A 27561-nucleotide genomic window follows, 5' to 3' on the forward strand; every position below is an offset into this window, starting at 1 on the left:
CTATAGGTGCACAAATTATTAATAACATTTTGTCCTATGTTACTTACATGGTTGAACATTTCTACTCGTTTATCGGTAACCCACAGCCGAGACATTCATTCATTTCATTTTTCCCTTTTTTCTCATTTTCAAACGCTATGTTGGCTGTCCACTTCTACAAATATTTATTACATCATAAATATATTTATATTCACAGAATATTTTAAGTAAATTTGCCAAATTAATTTAAATAAAAATGATAACACAAAATGTTAAGAAATGTCATTTATTTTTGTAAATAAATCAACCAGTGATATTTTACAATCGTCGTATTTATTAAGACAATATTCAACGCTTGTGCCGGATTCGTATGCTTCGATATATGTAGACGCTTCTGAGGTAGACTTATTTTCATTTTCATCCGATTTGGGACTGTAAAGGAAAGAATTTTATTAGGAAAATTGAGATTGTTATGACTAATATAGAAAGCCTTAGTTCGTTAACTAATTATTAATAGTTTTTGTTAATAATCACGCGTCAAAAAGAATTACTTACGGCTTTTTAAGCTCTTTTATTTTTGATGTCTAACTATAATAAAACATATGTTAAGCTATCTCATTAAATATAGAAAAAAAAACATGTGAAAAAATTTAATGAATCTTATCATTTTTGTTTAGGTTGGGGTTTAACGTTTATTTATACATTTATTTATCTACATTAAATTTTCCTCCTTTTTTTATATTCTAATTTCTCAGTGCCGTCTAAAGCTGCATGCTATTACAAAGCATTATTCACAACTAGCTGTACCCGCGGCTTTGTCCATGTTGAATTAAAAAAAAATTGGTTTCTTTAGTTTTTCTTACGTTTGAGATTTTGTTATAAATAACGGTAGCCTAAGTTACTCCTTATTATATAAGCTACCTGCCAGTATAAGTCCCGTTTAAATCGATCTAGCCATTATAGGGATTAACCAGAACAGACATACTGGCGCAGACCAAACGTTACAAGAATATAATTTTCTTGAATGTGCCGTATCTATATTATAATAATATGTTGTAAAAAGCAATTATTTTAATATAACAAACAGACACTGATTTTATTTATTTGTATAGATGTAATTCAATCTGCAGGACAGGCTGTGCCTAGTGTAGTGTTTTGTTGAGCAATGGGCTTCATCATAATCACGGATGTTAAAGAAATAAAAATTATATGTCGGAGAAATAACGGCAGTAGTGTTTTAGAAAAGTATGCGATGTCACTTTTATCGATAACACAAATATAATTTTTGTGATTAAACACACTTCAAATACAAAAGTAAATACTGCACAAAATGTATCGAAGAGAGGTAATGGGCAAAAGGGAATGTAAATAAATATATGAGAATGAAAGATATCATCACAAATGCTTATAAAAAATAAATATTAGAGATGAAAAAAATACTGATATTAACATCCCTGTCAAACAATAAAATACAAGAGGCCCCAAAACGAACCAAAACGGGAGATAAGAAAAAATAAAATGCAATTTAGGAGAATCATCTTATATTCGACTAAAAGCATTGCAACGTTTTAAGAAGTCTGTTCGCTCCGGCGGTTCAAGCAACAAAACTCTCTTGCCATAAGTGACTATTTATTTATGCTTACATTAAGATTTACAATTATTCATTTCACCTCATTAATTACTTTTTAATAATCATGTGTTTACAATAAATATTCGTAAAATCAATGTACTGTGATGGGTTCGTAGTAGCCAGGTTTAAATAATTGATTCAGATACAAAATTATCAAATTAAGAAATGCTTAGTACTAAACAAAAGATATTTTTTTCATTCTAGGCAAAAATAAGATAACTTACTGAATGCATTAAAAGGTAAGTCAACGTAACTTACTTTAGCACGAAAGATGCAAGTTCGTGAAGTATATCCTCATCGTCGTCGACTTTGATAGGTTCTGCTGCTAGGTGGCATAAAGTTCTTAGCACGCACGATGATCCGTTATGGCCAAAGCTGAATGAAGGTAAACATATTTTAAATATTAAATAACTTTTAAATAAAGGCTTAGCTTAAATGTGTTTGAATGTCATATATCGGATATATTGATGCGTGATGCGTACATCTAAATTAACAATAATAATTATCATTTCGGTCGTAAAATGTCTTCGTATACATAGGCCTTAATAGAACCGATTTGAATCGGCACGCATCTAGCGTCTTACGATAATCCTAATTTTTATACCTTTTGTTTACCTCAATTATCGACCGTACCGGCGAAAAGAATATTCCTTACCGTCTCTCTCATGGTTGACTTAATAGCAGATTAAAAGAATAAATATTAATGAACGATGGGCAAGCTACTCGCGGACATGTTATAAATAAAAAATTCACTCGGCAATTCGCATGCCAAGCGCGACGACTAGATACTATGATAATAGAAGATGAATAAAGTAACATTTTTACAAGCATCATAAATAAATAAATTAACAAAATCTACTCTTTTCTGGCCACAAGTGTTGATGTTTTACCTGTATAAGCAGGTATAAGTTTTTATCATTCGCATTCCGAATTTTGTCGATAAAAAAATTCTGTCTATAATTAAACAAAACTTCAACTATTGTGTATATGTATCTAAATATGAAACTCTTTTGGTAATAAGAAACGAAAGTAAACGATATTGCCCAGAGGATTAGCAAGTTGAAGTAGTGTGCAAGTAAGGTGGAATATAGACCACAAACATGCAAGTGCAGCTAAGGATGCCGAATGTATTAGGGGGACCGGAAAGTAATGTCGTTTCTGTTGACATATTTTACATAAAAACCGATTGACTTTTACCACTCTAGCATTGAAGGTTTGTATATATTATTGATTAGAAATAAAAACTTGTTAGAAATGCCGTCGTGTAATTTTAAGATAAGAAAGCGACATTGCTCTCCGGTCCCCCCAATTCTTATTTGTATAACTAATTAATATCTAACTTACTTTACTTCGATCAAACATATTTATACTTAACTGCTAATTAATATAGGCTAATACAATTTCGACTAAAGGAGCGCTATCTTTTTGATTGATGATAAGATATATTGAGTCAGGATTAGGGAATTAACAGCAACAAGAGCAACGAATAGACGTTAGTTAACGTCCTACTGCTGAAATGATGCAAGTTGTTATGGATATCTATATTAATAATAAATATTAATATTGAATTTATATTAAAGAATTTTTACCCATTTAAAACATCCTCGACATATTTATAAAAGTGATACAATCTTGCATCGTTTTCATAATCTTCTGCTTTATGTGTTAGTGATTTATCTTCTTCATCTCTTTTCTTTCTTGATAGCCCTGTATATCCGGAATTAGCTTCGAATATATCTAAAGGTATCTGCGTTCTGTTCCATGGAAGTTGAAAATTAGCTTGGAAGGCCCAGTTAATATTGATGGTCTTTATAGGTGTCGGTGTTCCAACGCCGGCATTGAGCTGTAAAAACATTATATATTATGCAGTATGCGCCGATATGATGGCTGCCGAGGACTTAACTTTCTGAAGAGGAGACCGAGGCCTGGTAAGAGCATCTTAGGTCGTCCTTTCACAAGGTGGACTGACCTGACCCTATTGGAAATCTATGTGAGAGGCATAGCTAACAGTAGACGTCTTGCTTCTGAAATTACGATAATGATATTGGGACCTTGATGTTAAAGAATGATGATGAAAGACTGGCAAGCGCTACTTAGAACTCCAAACCACAAGCTGTACAGACGACCATGTTAAAATAGTCGGAATACGTTAGGTGCAGGCCGTTTTGTACCAATATTATAAGAAACATGTTGGGAATATCTATGTCCAGTATTTGACGTCTCACGGCTGAAATGTTGATAATGTATAATTTTTTCATGAAACATTTTACCTCGAACTATAGAGGCTAATTTGTGCCTATTGGCACCTTGTCTAGATGACTGGTGATCAATATTGAATGATTTATAGTTTTAATGCGCTAGTGTTTTGTTTAAGTCAAATCTTGTATAAAGCAAAATAAACAAAGCTAAAGCCAACAACGCTTTTCGTATCAATTTAATCAAATGCATGAACGCATCCAATAACAGATTAATTGATGTTTTGAATTGTAATAGTAACAGTCTGTTGAAAGTATTATCCGTTTGGATCCTTTATAGCTTTTGATAACAAACAGGTGGCGAGGTTCGATTGCTAGTGAAATATAGAAAGATAAACTTTATGTAGATGTATTTTGATTATTATAAAAAAGTTTCCTGATTATTTTGCATAGTCAAAATAACTTTATTTTATCATTACAATCGTCTATAATTGTAAAATTAAGCTAGACGTAGACTCTGTGTTTGGCACTAATCGGTATAACATAGCTCCTGAAGATGCCCCGTAGAATGGTGAAACACGTGTTGAGTGATTTAACGGTGGCAGTTGTGTAATTCGCATTGTTTGCCGCATACGCATTTATCAGCGGCCTGGCGGACGGTGCACTTTGTTGCACGACTACCACTGCATGTGCGGAAGTGGCTAAATATCGGTCCTTTTCTTACTTAAGCCTCCGCTATTTCGTTACGTGTCATCTACCGAGAAGAACTTACAAGAAACTTAGTAGAATTTGTAATTGTTTTAATGATTGTTTCACTAATAAAAATATTCTTTGAATTTAGGAAAATTAAATTATAATTTATTTAATTTTAAATTAAATTGATTAAACCTTGTTAATGTAAATTAAAATTTTAAAATAATTTCAATCAGCTAGCTAAGCTCCTATTAAAAATTTCGAGTATAGACGTTTAATTTATAAAATTAATAACACTTTTTCTTATACAGTATTACTATATTGATCGTTCAGGAGAAAATATATATGCAACGATATAATCTCTCATACTATAGAATAAGTACGTGTAAAAGGTAATTTTGAACACAGAAATATTTTTTATATACGATCAATATCTTAATGTAACAAGTATTAAAGTACGCATAAGTGTTTTTTTTTTTGGTTTTGGATTAAATTTAAATAAAGTTTCGTAGGAATACTAATAAAATGTCATAACAATTTTAATGTTTATTAGTAAATTAATTCTTAAACCAATGCCTCTTATAATTGCATATTTTAAAAAATATATTAAAATTAATTTCATTTAAAGGTATACATTTGCAGTAGTTAAAACTTGTTCATATGATGTTTTTGTAAATTTTTGTTCAAAACAGTTTTATTTCTTCGTATAAAACAAAAGCTTGTTTCCCATTACAACTCCGTAAAAGCTTTTTCAATAGAAGCAGCGCAAAGTTTATGTGTTGGATGTCTACGCAATCGGACCATTACAGGACATTAAAGAATCCCTTGGGATTGTTTTAGGTGCTATTACCATAATAAGGGGTTCCCGCCGAAAATTTATATCTAGATAGCAACAGTTCTAGAAAATTTACGGCATGGTTAAGATAGATATGGGAAAGTTTCTGAATACAGATTTGTATGATTTAATTTTGTGCATGACTCTCAGTGCAAATATTTAATAATTTTTTCTAATTTTAATATATTTAATGTGTTATATAAAAAAGTATAACTATTTACGGGGATTTTATATATGTAGATACAAAAGTTTTAAATGGATAAAGGTAATTTTTCGATCATCCTGTATAAAATGATCACTTTAAATTGTTACAATATTTTTTTTTCTGTTGGAATGCAAATGAATAAAATTTACAGAGATAATAGGGCACAATAATGAGTGACTAGATAGGTAGAAATCTTTAATATAATTATTATTATAGACTGTGTGCGTGTCAGTCTGGCCATGCATGCATGAATACTGTTAAAATTAAAAAAACAAAGTAATATTTTGTATTTGGAATCTGTCGTCTTTATATAATTGCCCATTATGTTTTCTTTTATTGTATTGTTTTGAAAGACTTTAACGCCATAAGGATTTTACAGCTTCATCGGATAAGAGTTCTCGGAGCTGAAGGGTCATTGAACTAAGTGTTTTCTAATTTTCGTGCCAATATATTGCAAAATATTTTGTGATATTAAAATGGAGCGGGTGATAAAGAGAACCGAATTGCTGTGATTACATAAAGTAGGTATGATGCTAAATACAATTTTTTAAACTCTTCATACGCTTGATATTAGCTAAATTTTTGTGTAGTATATATTTTTAATAGATAGGTATAATGAAACCTTCTCTGTATGAGACAGAAATAGATCTGGTAGTGTTCGTATGAAGGCGATCAAAGCAGTAAAGGAAAGAATTCGAAGAAATCCATTCAGAAAGCATAAGATTTTATTTCGGGGAATGAAGATAGCTAGAACCATATCGCGTATTTTAAAAGATGTCTTAGAACTTGTAGCCTATATAAAAATATATAAGTATAAACGCACTGGTTATTTCTTAACTGATAATTTAAAAAGGAATAGGGCGGTAAAATCATAACAGCTAATTAACAACTATGCAAAAATATTTGTTTTACAATTGAATAAAATGAGCGCATTTATGCTAAAACCACTAAAGAAGTTTCCCAGTTAGTCAACAGAGTACAACGTGGGTATTTTTTTTTTTTTTTTTTTTTAAAAAAGACCCCCGCTATTGGGGGCCTCTCGTACCCCTATCTGATTTTTGGGACAGGGACCTTTTCAGCAATATTTTTCACATACGTTTTTATTTTCTTACTCGTCTTTCTTTCTTTACATTATCATTTCTTTCAGTCTGTTTTCTATCTTTCATTCAACAATTCATCTTTCTTTCTCATTTGCTCTATTCAACTTTCATTCTTTCCTCTTTTCTTATTACTAATTCCATTTTATGTTTTTATGTTACCTTTTTTATATTACAATAATAACAATTTATTAATATTTAACAATAAATTTCTTACTCTATAATTATTTTTCATTTATCACAGGTTTATGTTTCATTTTGTCACTTTATTTTCTATTTTCTATTTGTTTATTATGTTTGCGTTTTGTTAATGCTTGTAGCTTTTTTGACTATTTCTTTACAGAGGGTACAACGTGGGTATTATTCAACTTCAGTGATGGTTTGGTAGGGTGTTAGCTATGGAGGCGTGATTAAGCCATATTTTTATGAAAACGGTAGATATGGGCACAGGTGTATTAAGATACCGTACTTGAGAAGTTAGTTAAGTCTCCCAACAACATCATTATCAATATTCAAACCTTTCAGTAAGTCTCGGCCCCAGGTCATAAAGCTCGATCTATCTACTATTGGTTAGAAACGAATATTCCGGATTTCACAACAGCTGTCATCTAGTCGTCATCTAGTCCAGATCTTAGTCCACTGGATAATGATTTATGGTTTTAGAGAATAAAGCTTGCTCTAAACAGCATAGCTATAGCTAAAACTATCCATACGATTTTCTTAAAGAAAGAGTGCGTGCTTCTATTAATAACGGGAATCAATGTTTAAAGGTTTGTATTGACGCCAATGGCAACGACTTCAAGTAAGATATAAAAGTATATAAATTTTTGATTTTATATTAATTTAATAAACTAACACACTGGAATCGTAATAAATTTTATGTACAATAAAAAAGGTTGTTTTTCTTTGTAACAAGTATTTATGGCAACCCTAAGTATACAAATATTTTCTAAAATGAAATATGGTTGAAAATATTAATAATTCATTTCCATTAATTAGGAATTCAATTTATTTTGAACTAATAAAAGCAAGATACAGAGAAACAAATTATTAACAATTTCTCCTTCCGAGTATTACGATATTGATACGGTTAATAATTAAGTATCTTCTTAGAAAAGACGAATTTGTTTTAAAGAAGAATAATACAAAACAATTCATTAGTATTAATTTTTTGTTAAAGCTACAAATAATTTAGCAGGCTAATTTCGAAAGGCAAAGGAAAAACAAAAATGTTTTTTTTTGGATTGACCTTTTGGTTTCGGGGGGGGGGGGGGGGAATCTTCCGGACGTTCAAGATGCCCAGCCTCTGGGGGGAGGACAGGGGTATGTGGGATTCCTACCCCCGGTGATCACCCTCTGCGCTATACGGGGACCGCGGTATCTCCCGGTCAGGGATTGCCACGCGGTATTCCTTCGCGTCGTGCTATTTTCGATAGTCCGTCCCGAGGTATACGTGCATACGCTACCTCCAAAACCCTCGTGGTGCCATCACGGTGGTTCGAGACCACGTCGAACCATCATCCGCCTCAGAGTTGCCGAAGCTAGTAGGAGTTTAGGGCCCCCACTCTAAACTCCCGCGACTCCGAAGGCTCCGTTTATAGCAAGGGAGTACCATTTACCAGAGGGCCGTCGCGAGGCGCGTCCCTGCGATGACGGCGTCGTCTCCGAGCGGGATCTGTTCTCTGCCGATACCGTTCGGCCCCTCCTTCTGGACCATGACGGTCTCACAGAAAGAGGCCACGGTCCTCCACGCCGATCAGCATCGCCGACACGAGTGCTGGCAAGGAAAGGTCCTGTCCGATCACGCCGGGCAGTCCACGAGCGTGTGCGAGGCGGAATCCTGGGCGGCCCCACTGCAGTGGAAGCAATTCGCTGTCTCTAGCTAAAGACCTCCTTTAAGATAACGTAGCCCGAAGATTTCCGGTGGAGCCTCGACACGGGCTGCTCTTTACTACATTTCTCCGGATTAGAGAATTTTTGTATCTACAGAGCGTGTAAGCTTGTACTATCTAAAAGAAAAGATTTCTCAGCGTTTTATACATACTTATATTTGTGTGTATATTTTGAGTTTTATACATAGAATTTTTATAATTAGTGAGAAATTAATTTTCACGGCTAAAATATTATATTGAACACGTTTAAACGTATTCTGTTGTATATCTTTTGTGTAATAGCTAGGATTGTAAATAACATATGATTTTGTAGAATCAGCGACATTTTTATTTATTCTTTGCTTTCGATCCTTTGGGATGTATACGGTCTTATATACCAATAAAATGGCAGTAGGCAGGCTGCATCGCGTAAAAACAAATGACCTCTGAATGCCTTAAGATTCTGGACAGTTCGAAATACTCTGGATGTAAATCAATTCCCATCGGTCATATTGGAAATCAACAGGAAAACCTATGTCTAGTATTCAACTTCTTACGGCTGAAGTGAAAATGGAGATGGTGTGCTAATGGAACCCATTTTTATTTTATTGAATTATGTCCGCTTACAGTTGCTAAAATTTACAAGAATATAAAGCTAAAAAATAGTACCAATGAACCGCAGAAATATATCGCGGTAATTTATTTCAGTAATGTTCTAGGGATTTTATTTACGGTATGTCTGATAGTTGTATTCGTTAAATTTATCCCTTCAATAAGGCTGCAAGTTATAATTAAGTGCATGATTTTTTAGTATGTTTTCAGGTCTTTATAAGTAATGTTAGTAAAAGTATTTGACTATTTGTATACAGGATGATTGGTTAGATTTAAAAGGTTTATATATAGCAGGTTTAATAACGACAGCCGATTTAGATTTTAAACGCGCTGCTTGCGCATGCGACGTATTGTCACACTCACCGGCAACTCAAACCTTTCTTCTCCCAAATCTGATATCGTTTGAACTAAGTTGTGAAAGCCGAAAAGGTATCAATTATTTAATAAAATACGTAAAGCGACGTATTCGACGTAGATTTTTTTTTAATTTATTGGTTCACGTATTTCGAATCCGCAACCCTGTGTCCAGTTCAATCAGCCAGTATTTTATTCATACATAACTGACTTGTCAGTAACAGTTAGTTTCAAGTAGTTTGAGTAGTGTATTTTAGACGGACACGCAAACACATGTCATATGTATATTGGAAGGTCCAATGCTAAATGTAAATCACAATAAAGAACAGTTTGTAACGGAACAAGTATGTGAACTCAATAATCTTTCATGTTGTTTTCGCTAAAATTTAATTTATGTATTCATTGTTACGTAAAATTTAGTAAAAATTAAAAAAAAATTCGTCGTTCGCTCATAAGCGCCCTCTTAAAGGAATATGCCTTCCCAAAGATTTGGTTTCCCTATCTTTGGGGGACTATATTACGATATACAGGCTGGCGATTGCAATGTGGGATTATGGTACGCAGAGAACGTTGCTGTCCATCCTCTGTAAACTTGTTTGATAGCAGTGGCAACCTCAAATAACTAAAGCACAAATTGTGAATTACATATAAGACTGTATTCCGACCAAAATCATGTAAATAGAATTAATAAACAGTAATTAATGTCGAAAGAAGTAACTAATATATACAGTGTATGTACACAATTAAACACGAAGAGTTGCAAAGATACTTTCAAAATGTAAACAATGTTTAATAAAAACCATAAACAAAAAAATCAACTTTTCTTATTTTTTAATGAATTATTTTGAAATCAACCGCTGATTTTACTACATTGATGCGCCACGGTAGCCTGTATTGAACATACAAGTTGATATAATTTACATAAACTATCTACCCTTTACCTTTCATATATACGAGGTAATTAGTTATATGAATAAAAGCTTCGAAGAGGTGAATGTAGAGTGTTTTATCCGTATCCTATCCACTTATCTATGGTTTTATAAATAATAAACAAAGTGATGATAATATAGGAAGAAAAATAGTTTTAAAAATTCGAAATATTACATGTATAAATTAATTATTGAATTATTATTTGCTATATATATCTGTAGACTTCATACTGTCAGAAAATATAAACCTGTCGCGTACCAATAAAAATATTTATTTAACAGTGATCACTTTATATAAGATGATGGGAAATTAATGATGTTAAATTAAAATATAACAAATTTTAATGCACCGCCTTTTACAATGAATAGGTCACTCCCAACGATCACCTCACTGATCATTCTTACGCTGTCCGCATCTTGCGACTTTCAGCAGAAACAAGGCACATCTGATATTTATTATTGTGCATATAACATTTATATTTACACAGACAACTGATTATACTTTCTAGTACCGTAACACCTCTCTAAGCACAAGTTTATTAGACTATAGAAATAGTACACGGCTTTTAAATGAGATTCATTAAAATATTTATAAATAAAGTATTCATTGGCTTACTTGTAATAGAGTCGAGTTAGGAAATAACAATTGTCTTCGAGGTCTGTCTAAAATGTTGCTGTCCAAACTATCTGATACACATTTATAACAATTCAAAAAACACAAAGTTAAATAAGTTATAATGCGATGCTTAGAGATATACATGTTATTAACACAACGCGTATGTATTGAATGAGCTATAGGATATTGCTAAAGAGTTTCAATTACGTATCGATATGTCCATATGGAAAACCGTTATGACGTCAATAGAGACGGAACTGACATACCGAAAAAGATATTATAATTTTTTACATTGAATTAGACCTTCTAAAATTCAATTTACACATTTGATTAAGATATCCATAACGAGAGTAGAAAGTAAATAATTTTAACGTTTTTAATTTTAAAGGACTTGAGTTTATAATTCTTCTTTTCAGCCGATAAACGTTCTCTGCAAGGCATAGGCCTCAAATCGATCGCCACCATGTCAGGTCTTGAGATGCTCGTATCCTGCGACTTCCCTCGATCTTAATTAATGTAATAATTAAGGTTACTATTTTATTATTCAGGTTTTATAATTAGACTCGATAACGATAATTAAACTAGTCCTTTTATAAAATGGAGTAATGTTCTCGTAATTGATTTACATGAAAAGTTAAGTAAAGATTTAAAAGCAGTGAATAAGAAAGTTCTAGAAGCTTGTTTTTTACACATAAAGGAGGATATAACATTCAATTAATCGATTATAGATGAAGCAGTGACTAAGGAGATTTATTGTTATTTACTAAAAATATGTTTCTTTTCGAAGAATGAATTTGATTCGAAAAACCATGACAAGTACCAATGTATTGTTTGTTAGGAATCACGACATGTAGTAAGGGTAAACTTCTAAAGCAGTTTTCACGTAACGTCTCGTGACATGTTCATTGTTGGATAAATAAATTAGTGCAATGTTGGATAGAGTCATGTGACTACGGAGATTTATGAAAATAAACCAACGTCTACACTTGAGTACATAAATATAAAACGATATATTTTTTATTGTAGAATGTAATGAAATTTTATGTATAAACCATGAGTAGTATCATTATTATAGCACTGGCTACATAAGAATTTGTTTTAGTAAAAAAAAAACGATCAAAAATTAAAAAACCATTTTGTTTTTCAAAGGCTATCATTTTTCTTAAATTTAATTATTTGATTATTATTAATGGGTATAAAGATAGGGCATATTTATATATACTTCCGTATACAGCAGGTAATTGAATCATATTATTTAACTATTACTGCTTAATGAAATTAAGATGTAAAGTTACATTACAAATTACATGCAAAGTTATCAGATCTCTTAAAAGTTCACTGGAAAAAGAAGAGACAAATTTAGAGACAGCGTTTCTTCCATGAAAGTTTCCTTGTTTGCACTAGTTAATTATTATCATTAATATTACCAGTTTTTAAAACGAACCGTTTATACGTTAAAAATGGTATGTTGAAACAGTTAATGAATTTAAATTTTTGAAACCTAATTTGAATACATTGCACGAAGAAAGGAATGAGAAATGCGATAGTGTGGACACATCCTAACTTTTGAAGTAGCACGATGCAGAGACGTCGGAACTTTGACAGAAAACTTCACGGTCCGACGCGGAGTGTAGAGAGCTTATGTGACTTAAAACATGACACGTGGCGTACTAAAGTAAATAACGTTTATTAGAACTGTATTTAATTATATAAATACCGACGAAGAAATGAAACAGAGGTAACTATGAAATGTACAAATCGTGTTCCGGAGAAATTTTGCTATATTTAATTTAAAATATTAAAATATACGTATATTACAAATTAAGTGATTTTTCAAAAATTGTAACGGTTTTCGTATAATTTTGAAAGATAACGTCTGGTCACCTTTTCAGATTTTTTTATATAGTTATAAAAATTTCCCGTAATGCATATATTACGATAAAATGTGTGCGGGAGTTAATATTTGAAATTAATGTTACACTCGAGAGATTTATGTAAAATAACTAAACATGTTTTTTTTATTACAGATATGTTAATACATACCTATGTTTTGCTTTTTGTTTTTTATTACAAAAAACAGATTCCCATAAAAAAGATGATTATAGAACAAGAAGACAAATTAACAGTTTACCATTAGTATTTCCTTATGGCGGTACTTACAAGGTAAAGCTTCTATATTGAAAATTTGTATAACTACATATTTTTATACAAAATTATTTTGAATAGTATAAAGTTTAATACATTTCTAAGACTTCATTAGTCGTGATTATTAATTATATTTATCTCTGGGTGATAGATAATTATTATTAATCGATTATTTATTGTTTTTCATTAATTATTAAGTCCTTAAAAAGTTATAAAATTCATTCTTGTTAGTATACATATATAACAAAGTCCTACGAGATATCGTATCTTTACTTTCTTATTTACAAACCTAAAATTAAAATGTTTGATCTAATTGTGTGGAACTTAATTTGTTGACAGGGTTGAAATTATGATGTATATATCAAAAATAGTCAAATTTTATTTAAAAGAGCAATCGTTGAGTTTTTTCCAGGCTCTTATAAGTAGATTAGGTTTGCAAACCACCATTAGTTTGTTTACGGTCTAACTACACGGACCTATTTGTAATGTAAAAAATGTTCAATGATTTTAAAGTGCATGCAAATGCCTACTTGAATAAAGAAAATAATAAAATTAATATTAATAATAAAAGTCATCGCAGCCGTAAGAATTTCACATCTGGACATTGGTCTTCAGCATAGATTTCCAATAACGGTTTTTTTATTAAGTGTCGCCATATACCTTGTTAGTAGTTTTCCTTGACTACGCTTGCTGGTCCATGATCTCCGCTCCGGAATTTTAAAGCCTTTTTACTGCTGTTTCAACCTGCCACTTCAACCTGTCAACCTGACGAACTTTTTCGGTTACTTTTAATATACAGTATGAGTTATTCGATTCGATCACAGCGTTATATTCATAACTTCAAATATCTTATTTAATATCTTCTATAATGCACTAAATAACTTTCGTCTGGTTTCCCTAGTTAATCTATCATACATACACACACACACTTATATATATATATATATATATATATATATATATATATATATATATAGAGTAAAACGTTATGATTATTCCAATCTAAAATATTTAATGAAATAGTTAAATAAAAGTACCTTCTTCATTTTGTCTTTTTTGATAATAAGACATAAATATTGATTAAGAGTATTAAAGTTTTCCATTAAATATCTCCATTTATATAGGGTGATTGGTTGAAGGTATTTTTAAAGGGGTGGATATATAGCTTGTTTGTCAAGCAAAAGCTTTATAGCATGAACACCTATTTGCAATAAGTACATATACCTAAAATGATAAATATGAAAATTGGAATGCGACAGGCCATAACTTCTAGCTATACAAAGTCTGCAAGGATTGTTAATAAACAATTATTAATTTTAAAATACTCTGATTTATGAAATTACGTATTCTTATTATATTACCATTACTTTATTTATTCTTTTTGGATCTATTTATCTTTGGGTATGGTGCTTAGATTTTGCACTTATAATCATTTACCCTGTAAATGTCATTAAAGATAATGATATCCTCATTTCAGCTTCTCATTGGCATGACAACGCCGGTCCGAAGTGAAGACTACATAAATCTAGTGTTTGCGATAAACTTTCAATATCAATACGTGCAGTTTCAAAACATATCGGAGTTATCACAATATTACTTCATCAAGACTGTTGCTCGGGAACAGAGGGACATGGAAGTTGAAGAGAGAAAAGATGAGAGACTTGTATTCTATAAATCGGTTGCAGATTTACTTCAAATGTGAGCAAATGTAGAAAAGTTGTTATTTTCATTATTTTAATTATTTCAACCGTGGGACGACTACAACTGGCCATAGGAATTCCCCATAGACTTTCAATAAGACCGACTGGAAATGGCCTTTATCCAGCGCCTTCCGGCGTTACCAATTTTAAATATCACTTTTTAATAGACAGTTTTTAGAGCTCCAAACCCGTAACAGATACATCTTTGATAATTATTATCTGTCATCATGATCTGCCGCCGCTTGTATATGTTGTAGGAACTTTAAAAGAGCTTTAAAGCTTTAAAAATTAAATACTTTAAGTATTTTAAACGATTATTTAATAGTATACTAGTAGATACATGATTATTCTTTATAAATTGTATAGATCTACAAAATTTTACATATTTTTTATCCACAGGTTGTCTGTAAAAAGCAGCGGAATGCTATAAGACCGCTAAATAATACATCTGTGTTTTTATTAAGTTGATTCTATTTTGTATTTAATCAGTTACGTTAGTTGTAAAATAAAGTGTACAAATGTACAAATAATTATAAACTTTGCATTTGTAATTATCGCAAATTGACACAAGCGTTTTAAATAGACGCATTAAGTAATTAGATTGGACAAATTCGGCAGCAATCACAGTAAAATATGGTTAATGTAACAATTTAAATCTTTTGTGTATGTAATATGCAAGATTTTAAATTTAATTTTATTTATCGTATAAATTCATTTATTTAGGAAAGGAATGAATGGTCCGGATTGTGTGATGCGGGCTATTTGTGAAGCGGCTCAGTATCCGGTGAGTGAAGAGGGCCTGGTGGGTGAGGTGCTGCATATTTTATTGACGTAAGTATATCCTTGCTATATATATATATATATATATATATATATGTATATATATATATATATATATATATATATATATATATATATATATATATATAGCAAGGATTTTTACATTCTACTATCTTTATGGATTTAACTATTAATACAAAATTCATTTCTTCATCATCATAATTCAACTATAACACGTCTATTGATACACATATGAACAGTTTTATTGATTAATCAAAAATATATATTTATATTACAAAATATTTATCGATAACAAAAGTAATTATTCGAGTAATATATTTTCTGGTTACGGAATTTTACAGCTTTTCCCAAAGCTGATTTTTGTCCACACAATCAGGAAAGACGGTGAGAGCAAAAAAAAATTTTAGGTCACCGGAAAGATAGACGGCGACCGCGAGGTTGCAGCATATGTAATCTTCTTTGAAAAATGCTCGATACCACAGTAGCGAAAAAAATATAGATCGCCGAATAATTTCCAAAATTTTTCCAAAAAACCTCACGATCAATAGTGAAGGATAGAAAGCAAGGATAAAGATACTTAAAACTAAATTAAAATTCCGCGACATATAACAACAATAAAATTTATGACTTTAAAGAGGGTACAGTAAAAGAAACCAAAACAAAAATCAAATATAAACTTGTAGTTGCGACTACAAGGAGACCGAAAATATCATTGTGTATTTAACCCCAAATCTACGTATGCACAATAAATAATATCTTCCTTTCACACTTACAAATACATATAAACACATCCAATAACTCATATCTAAATAGTTGACACCCAATAATTCACGCCGAATTGTGTGTTATATCTTAATGGTTTTTTAAAATACAGACACGGCTTAATCTTACAATCCCAGGAAACTTTTTTATTTGTACCATACTTAAATTCTAATTGATATTGTTCATTTACATTTTCAAGTATTTAAGCGTGTTGTGTCGCGTCAATATAAGTAAAATATATATTTTTTTTTAAATGGGTATGTTATATGTTATAAGAGCATAACTAAATTTAATAATAGTTAAAAACTAACCATCTAAATTAAAATAAATAGATATTAGTAAATTAAATAAAATTGCACCCTTTTCAAGTATTTATTGTTGTAATTTGTACCTTCAAGTAGCGATCATGTCTTTTTTAAAAAAATAGCAAAGATTTCAGTCAACGGATCAGATACAACTGAAGAATTTAAGAAAAATTTTTATCCTGCATTTACGGGATTAAAGTTCGCCCAGGGTGGCTTTATGAAGGATGGTAGACGGCACTACTGTTGTGCAAGAGTGGTGCAATTAGCTATGCTTTCGAAAAATACGCAACCGGAATTTCAGCTCAAGCTTGTTTGAGTTTCGCCCTCTTCGTTTTTTATTAAAATATAAAGTCTTGCTTTAGAATTTCTCTGCATTTCATTTGCATCGTTTCTTCTCACAGATCATTGTAAATTATGTATTGCCTATGTAATATTTATAACTTAGTTCTCATAAGTATTGTAAACAAAACAATACTTTTTTTTAACACTTACTTATTCGCGTATGACCTCGATGCGGGCGAAGATAAGGCACGCAAACTTAGTAGTTACCTATTCGTTCTGACCCTGAAGAAGCCTGGGTTATAATTCTCAGCAAATAGGGAGGACGGCTGATCGTTCCATAACCGGGTTGCCTGGATCAGAAACGTTGAATCAAAATCTTTGATATTCCTACTTTTGACCTTTGACTTCCTACTTGTTCTATAGAGAAAAGGAGGTGATGGAATAAAACCTTGAAATTCCACAGCTTATTTCTCTAAACGAATCATGTAAAAAGACAAGAGACTCGCTACTCGTCGTCAGTTTTTTGGGGTTGAGAAGTTTCGAAGAAACTAGTTTACTATAACTTATAAATTGAACAGCACGCTATCTTATTGAGACGAGAGCTCCCTTTGTAAAATACTATTTATATTTTATATTATATATATTATTTTTCAGCTTATTTAGCCTAAGACTTACTAAGTTAGTTTCCTTAGTTAAGCATCAGGGTAGATGTGAAACCCAACATGTGAATATTAAGCCAGTTAAATGTAAATATTCTTCTACGTATTACCATTTCTTTTCCGTAAAAGAACTAGACAAGTGGTGAAATTAGACATGTAATAGTGCTATAATTATTTTCGTAAATTATTTTTTTTGATTTAATATAAAAATATTATTACTAATAAATCTAAAGAACTAGATGTCCCTGTATAAAAAAAACATGACTGAATTTGCTACGAGCAGTAGTAGCCCAGCGGTAAAGGGCTGAGACTTGTGATCCTTGGTTGCGGGCTCGATTCCCATGATGCAAACTTTTATAATTTACACTTTGTGCATTAAGTATATAGGATTACTACTGCACACTTACAAGTTTTCAGAGGATCGGAAGCAGCGTCCTCTGCGTGTCATATTTCCACACTATGATCGCCAACCTGCCTGTCAAGCTTGGCTATTATAGTATATATCCCCATAGATATATAGGGGGAGGCCGAGGCGTTTGAAAAGAGAGAGAGACAGAGAGTTTTTTGTAGGTTCTTCTAAATTAAGAATGCTTTTAGAACTTTACAAGAGTAGGCACATGGCTGTATATATTTAGTTTAAGGATGCTATTACATGTGATCTTAGTTTGAATTTAGTTTCTTCTTAATAGGTATCTTCTGACATTATTCTCGTGACTGTCAAAACTTGCTTAAATTTTAAATAAAAAAAACATAGCTTCAATCAGAGTAATCACTTTATTAATTTAATATCTATATGAAAAAACTTCTTCAATGCATAAAAATATTTTTTTTTCTTTAACGCCATTAAAGTAAACTTATACATGAGACTTAAGAACACCTAAGTCTCATGTATAAGTTTACTCTGTGGTTGGTATTAAAAAAAAATGTTGTTTTTACTATTTTATGTCACATATTTCCATTTTTTCTCTAGAAGTGGTGGCGTCTTAATGAATATATGAAAAATAATTAGTAGAATTTGTTGGGCCCGTTTCGTTTCTATCGAATTTTGTACTCATCAACACACCTGGAAAATTATTTATTTTTATATAGATCATACGAAAACTTGTTACACACCATATCGATAAGAAGCGATCTTGTAAAAGAAATAAAAAAATATTTGTTAAAACCATTCTAGGACGCACTACTAAAAATCTGTAAAGAGATCCAAAAAGTAAAAAAAGCCTATAAATATCATTTTTGAAATCCAATTTCCTTTTTAATTAAGATCGGATTCCCTGATTGAGTAGTTCCAGTATAAGTTTTTATTTTTTTTGGCAATAGTAAAGTGAAAACAATATTATAGATATTTCCATAAAATAGCAAATACAGGGTGTTGGTTACATATGTAAAAGATATAAGGGGGTGAATTAAAAGCTGTCAGCCATTTGCTGTCAATTAATATATAGTAAACCCTACCAAAATAAGAATAGCTTTAAAGATAATAAATAACATAATAATAATATGATAAAAAAACCTTTTTCGATATTCGGATTATATATTAAAATAAATTATTGTTTACTCTGCTCCTGCAAACCTAACCTAAGGTTATTAGCCTATTACATTCCAATAGAATAAAATAATTATAATTGTAACATATTTAACAGTGATTATTTTCTACAGGATGAATTAAAATAATTTTATATACTTTAAAGTTTTTTTTTTAAATTTCAAATTAGTTATACATTCACTTTTTTACAGCTTTTATATCAATAACGAAAATCATATAGACTTAATAAATTTTTTTTTCTATTTTACAGTCCGGACTATGGCCGATCTGCCTTCGACGAAGACGATCCAGATTGGTATGACACGATGTCTCCGTACATAGACGCGGCGATTGCAGGCAGACAAATGTTCAACTGTGCATCGATCTATTTTAATTGTCCTCAAGGTCAAGGGATATTGGAGTTGATCTCCACGCTAAGAGACGATTAAACTTATTTAATATAAATACTCTTTTTTCTTCTCACAATTCAACAGTAAAAAGGTACAACTTCAACAATTAAAGTTTGGCAATATAATCTCTCTATTTGCGAATAGAAGCTATATTCGTAGCGTAATATGTTAAGCATGTCTAACCCGCTGTCAAAAATTATTATTCTTCGTTCTTAATAAATAAGTTACCACTGATCACGGGTTCTCACCATCATAATTTCTGCTATAAGACCTTCACTGCTGTCAATATGTACCTAGTCCGCCATATTGGAACGGCGTCCATCTTGAATTTTCAATTTTGACATAATCATCGTGTTTTACTAGTGTAGCCCTTTCATTTGATACCCATATTGAAGGGGTTAAGGGAAAATATGTAATCCGCCATTTTGTATCGGCGGCCATCTTTGATTTATAATGTTATTGATTTTATTATATTATATTGTCATCTAAATTAAATACGTGTACCAAGTTTCAGATTAATCTGACAAAGGAAAGGTGCTTAAATTTCAATTTATAATTTTGACCCAAATAAATAAACAAATAAATTCCGTACGCGTCGAACTAAATAAAACCGTTTAAAAATATGTAAAATTCAACTTCAAAAATTATTTGTTAGTTATATGTTTGTACATCAGTTATTGGTATCAGAATGAGTTTATTTTAATAATAAATAGGGCATTCATTATCAGATAAAAGACCTTAGAAGAACAGGCGAATAAACTCAACGGGACTGTGTATATTTATAAAAGATATAAAACCATATATTTAATAAACAATGAATTAGTCTGTAGGCGAATATATCAGGTGTATTATTTTGCGAGATATACGATGTCAGCTTTGCCTATGCCTATGCCTATAATACTTACAACACATAGCTAATAAAAGATATTTTAGGTGAATCTCTTGTAATTTCTCTAAACGTGTAACAACGTTGTAGCCACACACACACACATAGTATACATGATTTGCAATAAAACCCTTTTGATAAATTTAGATAGAATTAAAAAAAGAACAATTTATATTTTAACAAGCAGAAGAAATATATGTGAAAATAAAAAGCTATCGAAGTTTTGACGTGTTATTTTTTAATATTATTTTCTATTGAATTTTATCAAAAAGATTTAATTGCAAATCATGTAGACTGTGGCTAGAACGTCTTCAGAGATCTACGAGACAACACACTATCTTTGTGTTTTGAGTGGGTGTTTTTTTCAGAAATCAAGTTTTACCAATAGGATGTTTATTAAATATCATGTGTGTCTACAATAATAATAAATAAAACGCGCACATACAAATAAAACTTATTTTTAAACTTGATTACAAACCAGCTGCCATTGAACACAAACTGATCTTTTTTTTAATGAAATTAATATTTACAACATACAATAACTTTTCCAACTACTCTTCATTGGTATGTAAGTAAAAAAATCTGTATATGTAGAAACTATATTTATATTTTAACTAATATGTAGAAACGATATTTTCCCATGTGAATGTTGCAAAAATGACACGTTGTTATTAAATGTAAAAAGAAAATCGTGTCAGCACGTAGATACCTACTGCAAAGCCTTCCCCAAAAATCGCTGAGATTACTCGCTACCTTGACTATATTGTGGGTTGATCTAGTAGGACGGTTTATCTATGCCATGTTGCCATGTTGCTTGGCTTGTGGCCTTCACTAGAGAACCTTTCGCTTCCAATAAGATACGTTGATCACCTTGGTTCTGCTGCAAATCTTTTTATTTCTCATTTGATCTCATACCTTTCTCCATTGATCTCTGGGGTATCTTGAGCTTTCTTAGAAGAACCATCATAAACGGCGCAGATCCGTGTAATAATGTATTATCGATAATGAAAAGTACCTTCAACGATCACATCTCATCTCTTGAAAACAGTCAAGAATTAATGTTAGAAATTCAAAACATTTATATTCAAACCTATAAAAGCATAGCCACTTAAGTTACGTAAATATTTTCATTTTGAACGTACGCAAAATTTCTTTGTCCTTCGTTGATATGCAAGATGCTTACGACTGTTAGGTACAATAACGCATACTCATAAAAGATACTGTTTGTGTAACGCTTATATCTCAAGTAGATAAAGTGAGTCTCGTACACACTACAGGTCACGCACAAGCGATTTTTTGTCGCTGGATATTTACAAAGGCTTTGTGTGAGTGCACAGGCTTTCGTGTTGTCGTGCGTCTGTCGGCATAAATAAGGATAATGCGACACAGTTTTAGAATATGTTATATTTCATTTCATAAACCGGAGAGCTTCGGAAATGTTTATGCGTTGACAATGTATTCGTATTTTCTTTTAGAAGTTATTTATGTTTTTCCTTTTAGATTATAAGGCAATAATAGAGCTTCTTATTTGTTTTTGTAACATAAATATCATCATCATTATTTAAACCGTAGGATTTCACTGTCTCATTGATGTAATTAACTCTGATTAATCAGATATCACAAACAAATTTCGGATTTTACTTCTCAGAATATGTCAGTTCGTCATCTTTTTAGGACTTCTGATTCAAGACATAAGGCCCTTTTAAAGATTTATAATTGCATTGATGGAAAGCAGTCTGCATTAAGCATTTTTTGACGACTTTAACAAGATGATGTAAATATAACTGTCCATGTTTTTAAATATACCAATACACTTTCGTTTTATAAATTTACTGCCATTTTTAACCACGTAAATTTTTTAAAATTTAATATATAAAATAATACATGTTTGGTGGCAGAATTAATGTTTTTAAATGGAAATAAAAAATATAATATTTTACATAGCTTTAATAAATGGGTTACATGATAAAATAGAAATGCGAATTTTATTTTTGAGAAGTACGTCATCCAAATGTGGAATCTATTCGGTTGAAATACCAGAAAGTTATCTCTTTAGTCATTATTACGTTTGTAGTCAAATAAAAGGAGATCTTAAAACTATGGTGGAAGCACCAAAACAATATTAGTCGGCTATGCAAGGCTAACACACGTTGATTAAAACACTTCGATTTCCACTACTTCGTCATCAGAAGAGGTATATAAGTGTAGCGTTCAAACTGCATATTGTTAGCTAGTATGGCCACAATAATTATATTTTGAATCATATTTGTGCGAATTGAAATTCGAATGCTGGTTCGAATATGGAAGCCATCAGCGATGTGTTCGCTGCCGTTGTGTTAGGGTCATGTAAATTGTAAATACTCCTTGTATACATTTCGCTCGCCATTAAAACAGAAACGTATACGTGCAAGAAAAAAAAATCACGCAACATTTAAAAAACCATTATGTAATTAATCATAAATATTATATTTTAATTTGTACCTATTATTTTGAAACACATTGTTAACAATAAAAATTCGTAAAAAAAAATTATCATTCTTTTAATTTTTTAATGGTAAGCATTTAATTTTTTACATTTAAAAGACTTAATATAAATAACCTTCGATTAAATCATTATAGGAATTCCGATGAATTTCTATCCAAAAACAAATGTTCCGAGAAATTATGAGTCAGTGTATGTGGAGACTTCCAGCATTGAGAACGGACAGGATACGATGGACAATCTGCAGTCTTCTTCAGTTTTATTGTGCCATTTGTTTGTTGCTGATGATTTTTGCCTGTAATAAAATTACAATAGGCTTTAGTAAATATGACAACAGTTTCTTAACTTGACAAATTTATTTTTCGAAATGGGCTTATATAAATAACGTATGTATTTAACATATAGGCTGCTACGAATTACCCTTTTATTAATGCCGCCTAAAGATTAAATTACTTGATTAGTAACATTTAAATGATATATGTTACTCATTTTATAATAAATGTATTGTGCATATTCTATTTATAATTTTTAGATAGCGTTTAAAGTTCTTAAGCCTTTGTTACGCTGTTAGTCGTACATTAGAAGTTTCTATAAAACTTATGTAGGAAGTTTCCTTTTAACAAATAAAATCATTTACTTATTAGGGTTGCTGACACCATGCTTTTCATTGAAAAAATACCGAGGCATATATATACGAAATTTCTTAACCATTAACATGTAAAAATCATTGCCAACATTTTGTTATTTGAATCCGATTGTCCCCTATTTGCTTACATATCCACAAGTAGTTTCACCATATTGTAAAGAGGAGCTCGGAAAATGTGTAAAAGCTTATAGTTGTTGATAATGTATCCTTTTTAGGATACCGGGCAACCTTGAACTTAGTTGTTGTTCATTATCATCATCGTTTCAAGATGTTCACTGACGTATATATACACACACATATGTATATATATATACACATATATATATATATATATATATATATATATATATATATATATATATATATATATATATGTATATAGCAACTGTTAAGTTTCTCACCGGCTCTTATCAGCACAATTGCCTTCCGATTCGATAATAGATTCTTGTAGGGTTGAAAACACCGACATTTTAAGTTGGTTGATGAATCGAAAGTATCAAGTGAAGGAATCGGCCTGCGTTAATGGTCGTTATTGTTTGGTGTTTTATGGCCACTTACAAGCATTTTGAATCGTCAACTAACATACAATGTCGGTGGAAAAGTTATATCGTTCTGCTTTATTTAATAGTATAATAATTCAAGAAATATTTTGATATTAAGTATTTACCTAAAAATTATTTTTAATATCTTATGATAGACTCCTCTTGGTTCAGATATCCTGTCCATCTCGCAAATTGCTCGCCGCACGCAGTGGAAGCCTTCCAAACCATTCCTAAAAGTAATAAATTAAAATCTTTTTAGTTTCGTTTCGCTTGTGGTGTAAAATTCGAACGTAATTTATATTACAAATTTTTATTATAAAGAATTAAATAAATATTAGTAAGTTATTTGTTTTTGACAATTGTTTTTAAATGCAACAAACTATGTTAGACTCTCATTTCTCTTTATAACCTATAATTTCATTTTTAATTTTTAGTCTTTGAATAGTTTATACTCTTTGAAAATTGACCTGACATAACTTTATAATAATATTATTACAACAAGCAATCTTTTAATTAGTTCATTTAATTCCTACAAGAAATAGTTGGTAATTACATTACCATGTATGTGAATAAATCAGCACTGGTAGCCTAGCGGTAGAGGACAAAGACTTGCGATAGTAGGTCACGTGTTCGACTCCCGGGATAAAGTCGTGTTGATTGGCACTGCTCACAAAAAAATTTCAGAGGTTGGGCAGTAGCGTCCTTTGCGTATCATAATACCACATTGTGATAGCCAACCCCGCATAGGCAGCGTAGATAGATACGGTAGAGAATGTTGGTATTTATGATAGTATATTGTGATAATATTTATATTGTTGATATATTTTTCTATCATATTTACAAACCTTCCAATTTATTATTTTTATTCTGCTCTAGGTTGACCGGTAGAGTTTATTAGAGATAAATTCCGCTATGACAAAGAATGTAAAGAAAGTAATTAAATATATATTTACACTTCGTAAAACAAAAGAAGAGATATAATATCGAAATTAATAAGTGGCGTTATGTTTGATTAGGTAGACCAACGACATATTTAAGGTCATAAGTCGCTGGGCTTTGGTGGAGGCCTATGCCTGTGGGTGTCTACCTATGATGAAACTGATGATGATTATGTTTCTAAAATTAAATCATCGAAATATCACTTCGTACAATCGATCTAGAATTATCTATTACCTGTTGAGCAAAGTTTCTATATGGCTATATGCTGTACGTCTGTGCAGGTGATGGTACGGATGGAATGAGTCAGGTGGATCGTCCCAATTCATTCTGAAGCCGAGCGCTTGTGCGAATATTTGATTCCAAGGCACCATATTCGCCTTGAAGTTTAATCGAAGCTAGAAATTAGCATAGGTTAAATAATGGTCCATTTGACAAATTATACAATATGTTTTTTAATGTTCTTTAGACAAACAATTACAATTTAAAAATAGAAAATCAGTAAGCCTTACGATTAAATATACTATCCTTAATTATGAAGTGGCATAAGCAGGTCTATAGCCCGCAGACCTGATGATTACGGGACCTTCTGGAGTGGAGACCGTGCATTATCAGGTCATGTCAATGTCGTCGAAAGTCTAGATGCATGCTGCTTTCAACGAAGCCTATGTCTAGCAGTGAACGTGACTCTTAATGAACTATGAAGCTATTACATAGCGAAATAGGGGATATTAATATGCTCTATTATGCAAGTTTCTATTGTAGGTTTTATGTAGCCTTTTTGAGAAGACACAAGATGCGGGCATCTTTTAACGAGTGTTATTAGAAGTCTATGGGGAGATCTACGAGTACATCTAGCAGTGGAAGTTCTTGTACTAAAATATAGATGATTGGTGATTTTAAAAAGCAGCTACATAACACCAGCTGTGTCCGGCATGCGCATAGATATGAAAACACTATTACATTACTTCAGGTAGCTCTCTCATATGACAATTCGACGCTTTTTTTAGTGTTACTCTATTATATGACGAAAGAAGTACGCCTTTTAATTCTTAGTAAGTAAGAATTATACCAGTGCGATGTAAAATTCAACGTAACATTACATATGCATATGCACCTTTCTTAAGCCGTGTCATTACATTTGCTACAGCGCTGGTTTCTATTGTTCCGTGAAGAATATAGTTGCCGAGGTGGTTTGAATAAAATGTAAATTAAGTATATATATTGTAAAAGTTGTTTTATATATATAGTTTTAATTGTTTTGTAAAAAACTAAGATAAAATAAGGATCAGATGTTTTACAAGATAAAGATATAATAACAATTGATCGTATATAAGTAACTGTCTAAATATGAAATCAATAAAAGTTAACAAATGTAGGTATTTTCTTTTTCTGATGTACTTAACTGTTTATCAATTTAATACATTATTTTTGACAAGACAACTCATATTTGTTTTTTTTACATTCTGACAAAGTGATAGAGTTTGTAAAAACTTTTTAAATAATTGGATTAAATACCAAAGATTGGATTAATTAATATTTCAAATCGACGTATACAATAAAAATACAATTCTTAATCATAACAATATGATGATCAAATAGAAAATTTATTTAGATAAATTTAGATTAATTTAGATTATATAGAAATGAAAAATAAAATCAATTAACAATTTTGCAAATAATTTGAATATGGCTAATAACAATTTAAAGTACATTCTAGAATTGTAACTAATCAAACCACATTAAGATAATAAAATTATTAGTATGTCAAATATATATAAATATATTTAATTCATATCAAGAAAATTAAAAATTGTTTCAATTGTTTCGTGTAGTCTGTTAAACACATTGGTTTGCTTTTAACCTATTTAAATTTAGCAACAAAAAGGTTAAGATAGGCAATGCTAGCATTTATATTTTAAAAGTAAGCAATACCAAGAGGTACATGTATGTTAGTTAAAAAAATAGGTACTTACGAAAAAATGTGAAATATTCCTGAAACTCAAATATCGTTTCTGTCTATGCTGTGATACCTTTGTTTCATGATTTGCGTCACTCAAGTCAAACGTGATGAATAATAAAAAATAAACGTAGCATATAAATATTACTTTAAAAAAACTCTTCATAATCTGATTGTTATTTAATTTCTATTTTTTCTTCTACCTCGTCTTTTCTTCATGGATCTCTACAACGTTTTGAATTAATATCTGAAATTCGACAGACGTATCGAAAAGAAACAATACGGTAAAACACCCTTTAATGGCGTACACAGACTAAATAACGGTTAACAGAATTAAGATAAATATCAAAGATCAAAAACGACTACTGTGTCTTGCGGATAGACTTCACATATCACCCTTAACTGTGACGCCGAGTACGATCTGTTTGTATTTTCTTTCGTAAGTAAGTGATAATTAGTAGTTGACCTTAATAATGAACCAGACATGACGACCTCTTAGGCACA

The 27561-nt window shown here is 31.0% G+C and overlaps 3 protein-coding genes across 3 annotated transcripts; 1 reads left to right on the top strand and 2 right to left on the bottom strand.

The window, feature by feature from the left end:
* Positions 1 to 251: 251 nt before the first annotated feature.
* On the bottom strand, positions 252 to 11169 carry LOC137923410 (uncharacterized). Its single transcript, XM_068766655.1, has 4 exons — positions 11017 to 11169; positions 3199 to 3452; positions 1868 to 1984; positions 252 to 411 (listed from the first exon to the last, which is right to left on the bottom strand). Exons 1-4 carry the CDS (start codon positions 11158 to 11160, stop codon positions 252 to 254), a joined length of 675 nt encoding a protein of 224 aa, XP_068622756.1. The 5' UTR covers positions 11161 to 11169.
* A 1462-nt stretch (positions 11170 to 12631) lies between these two features.
* On the top strand, positions 12632 to 19654 carry LOC137923401 (uncharacterized). Its single transcript, XM_068766644.1, has 5 exons — positions 12632 to 12754; positions 13044 to 13179; positions 14639 to 14859; positions 15585 to 15692; positions 19467 to 19654. The coding sequence occupies exons 1-5, from the start codon at positions 12744 to 12746 to the stop codon at positions 19642 to 19644; spliced, it is 654 nt and encodes a 217-aa protein (XP_068622745.1). The 5' UTR covers positions 12632 to 12743; the 3' UTR covers positions 19645 to 19654.
* Positions 19655 to 23153: 3499 nt separating this feature from the next.
* LOC137923504 (uncharacterized) lies at positions 23154 to 27223 on the bottom strand. Its single transcript, XM_068766763.1, has 4 exons — positions 27074 to 27223; positions 25335 to 25495; positions 24287 to 24391; positions 23154 to 23268 (listed from the first exon to the last, which is right to left on the bottom strand). Exons 1-4 carry the CDS (start codon positions 27221 to 27223, stop codon positions 23154 to 23156), a joined length of 531 nt encoding a protein of 176 aa, XP_068622864.1.
* Positions 27224 to 27561: the final 338 nt, after the last annotated feature.

Source organism: Battus philenor, unplaced genomic scaffold (genome assembly GCF_028537555.1).
Source record: "Battus philenor isolate CCGP_79_NKW_IND1 unplaced genomic scaffold, ilBatPhil1.0.hap1 SCAF_21, whole genome shotgun sequence".
Taxonomy (NCBI): Eukaryota; Metazoa; Arthropoda; class Insecta; order Lepidoptera; family Papilionidae; genus Battus; species Battus philenor.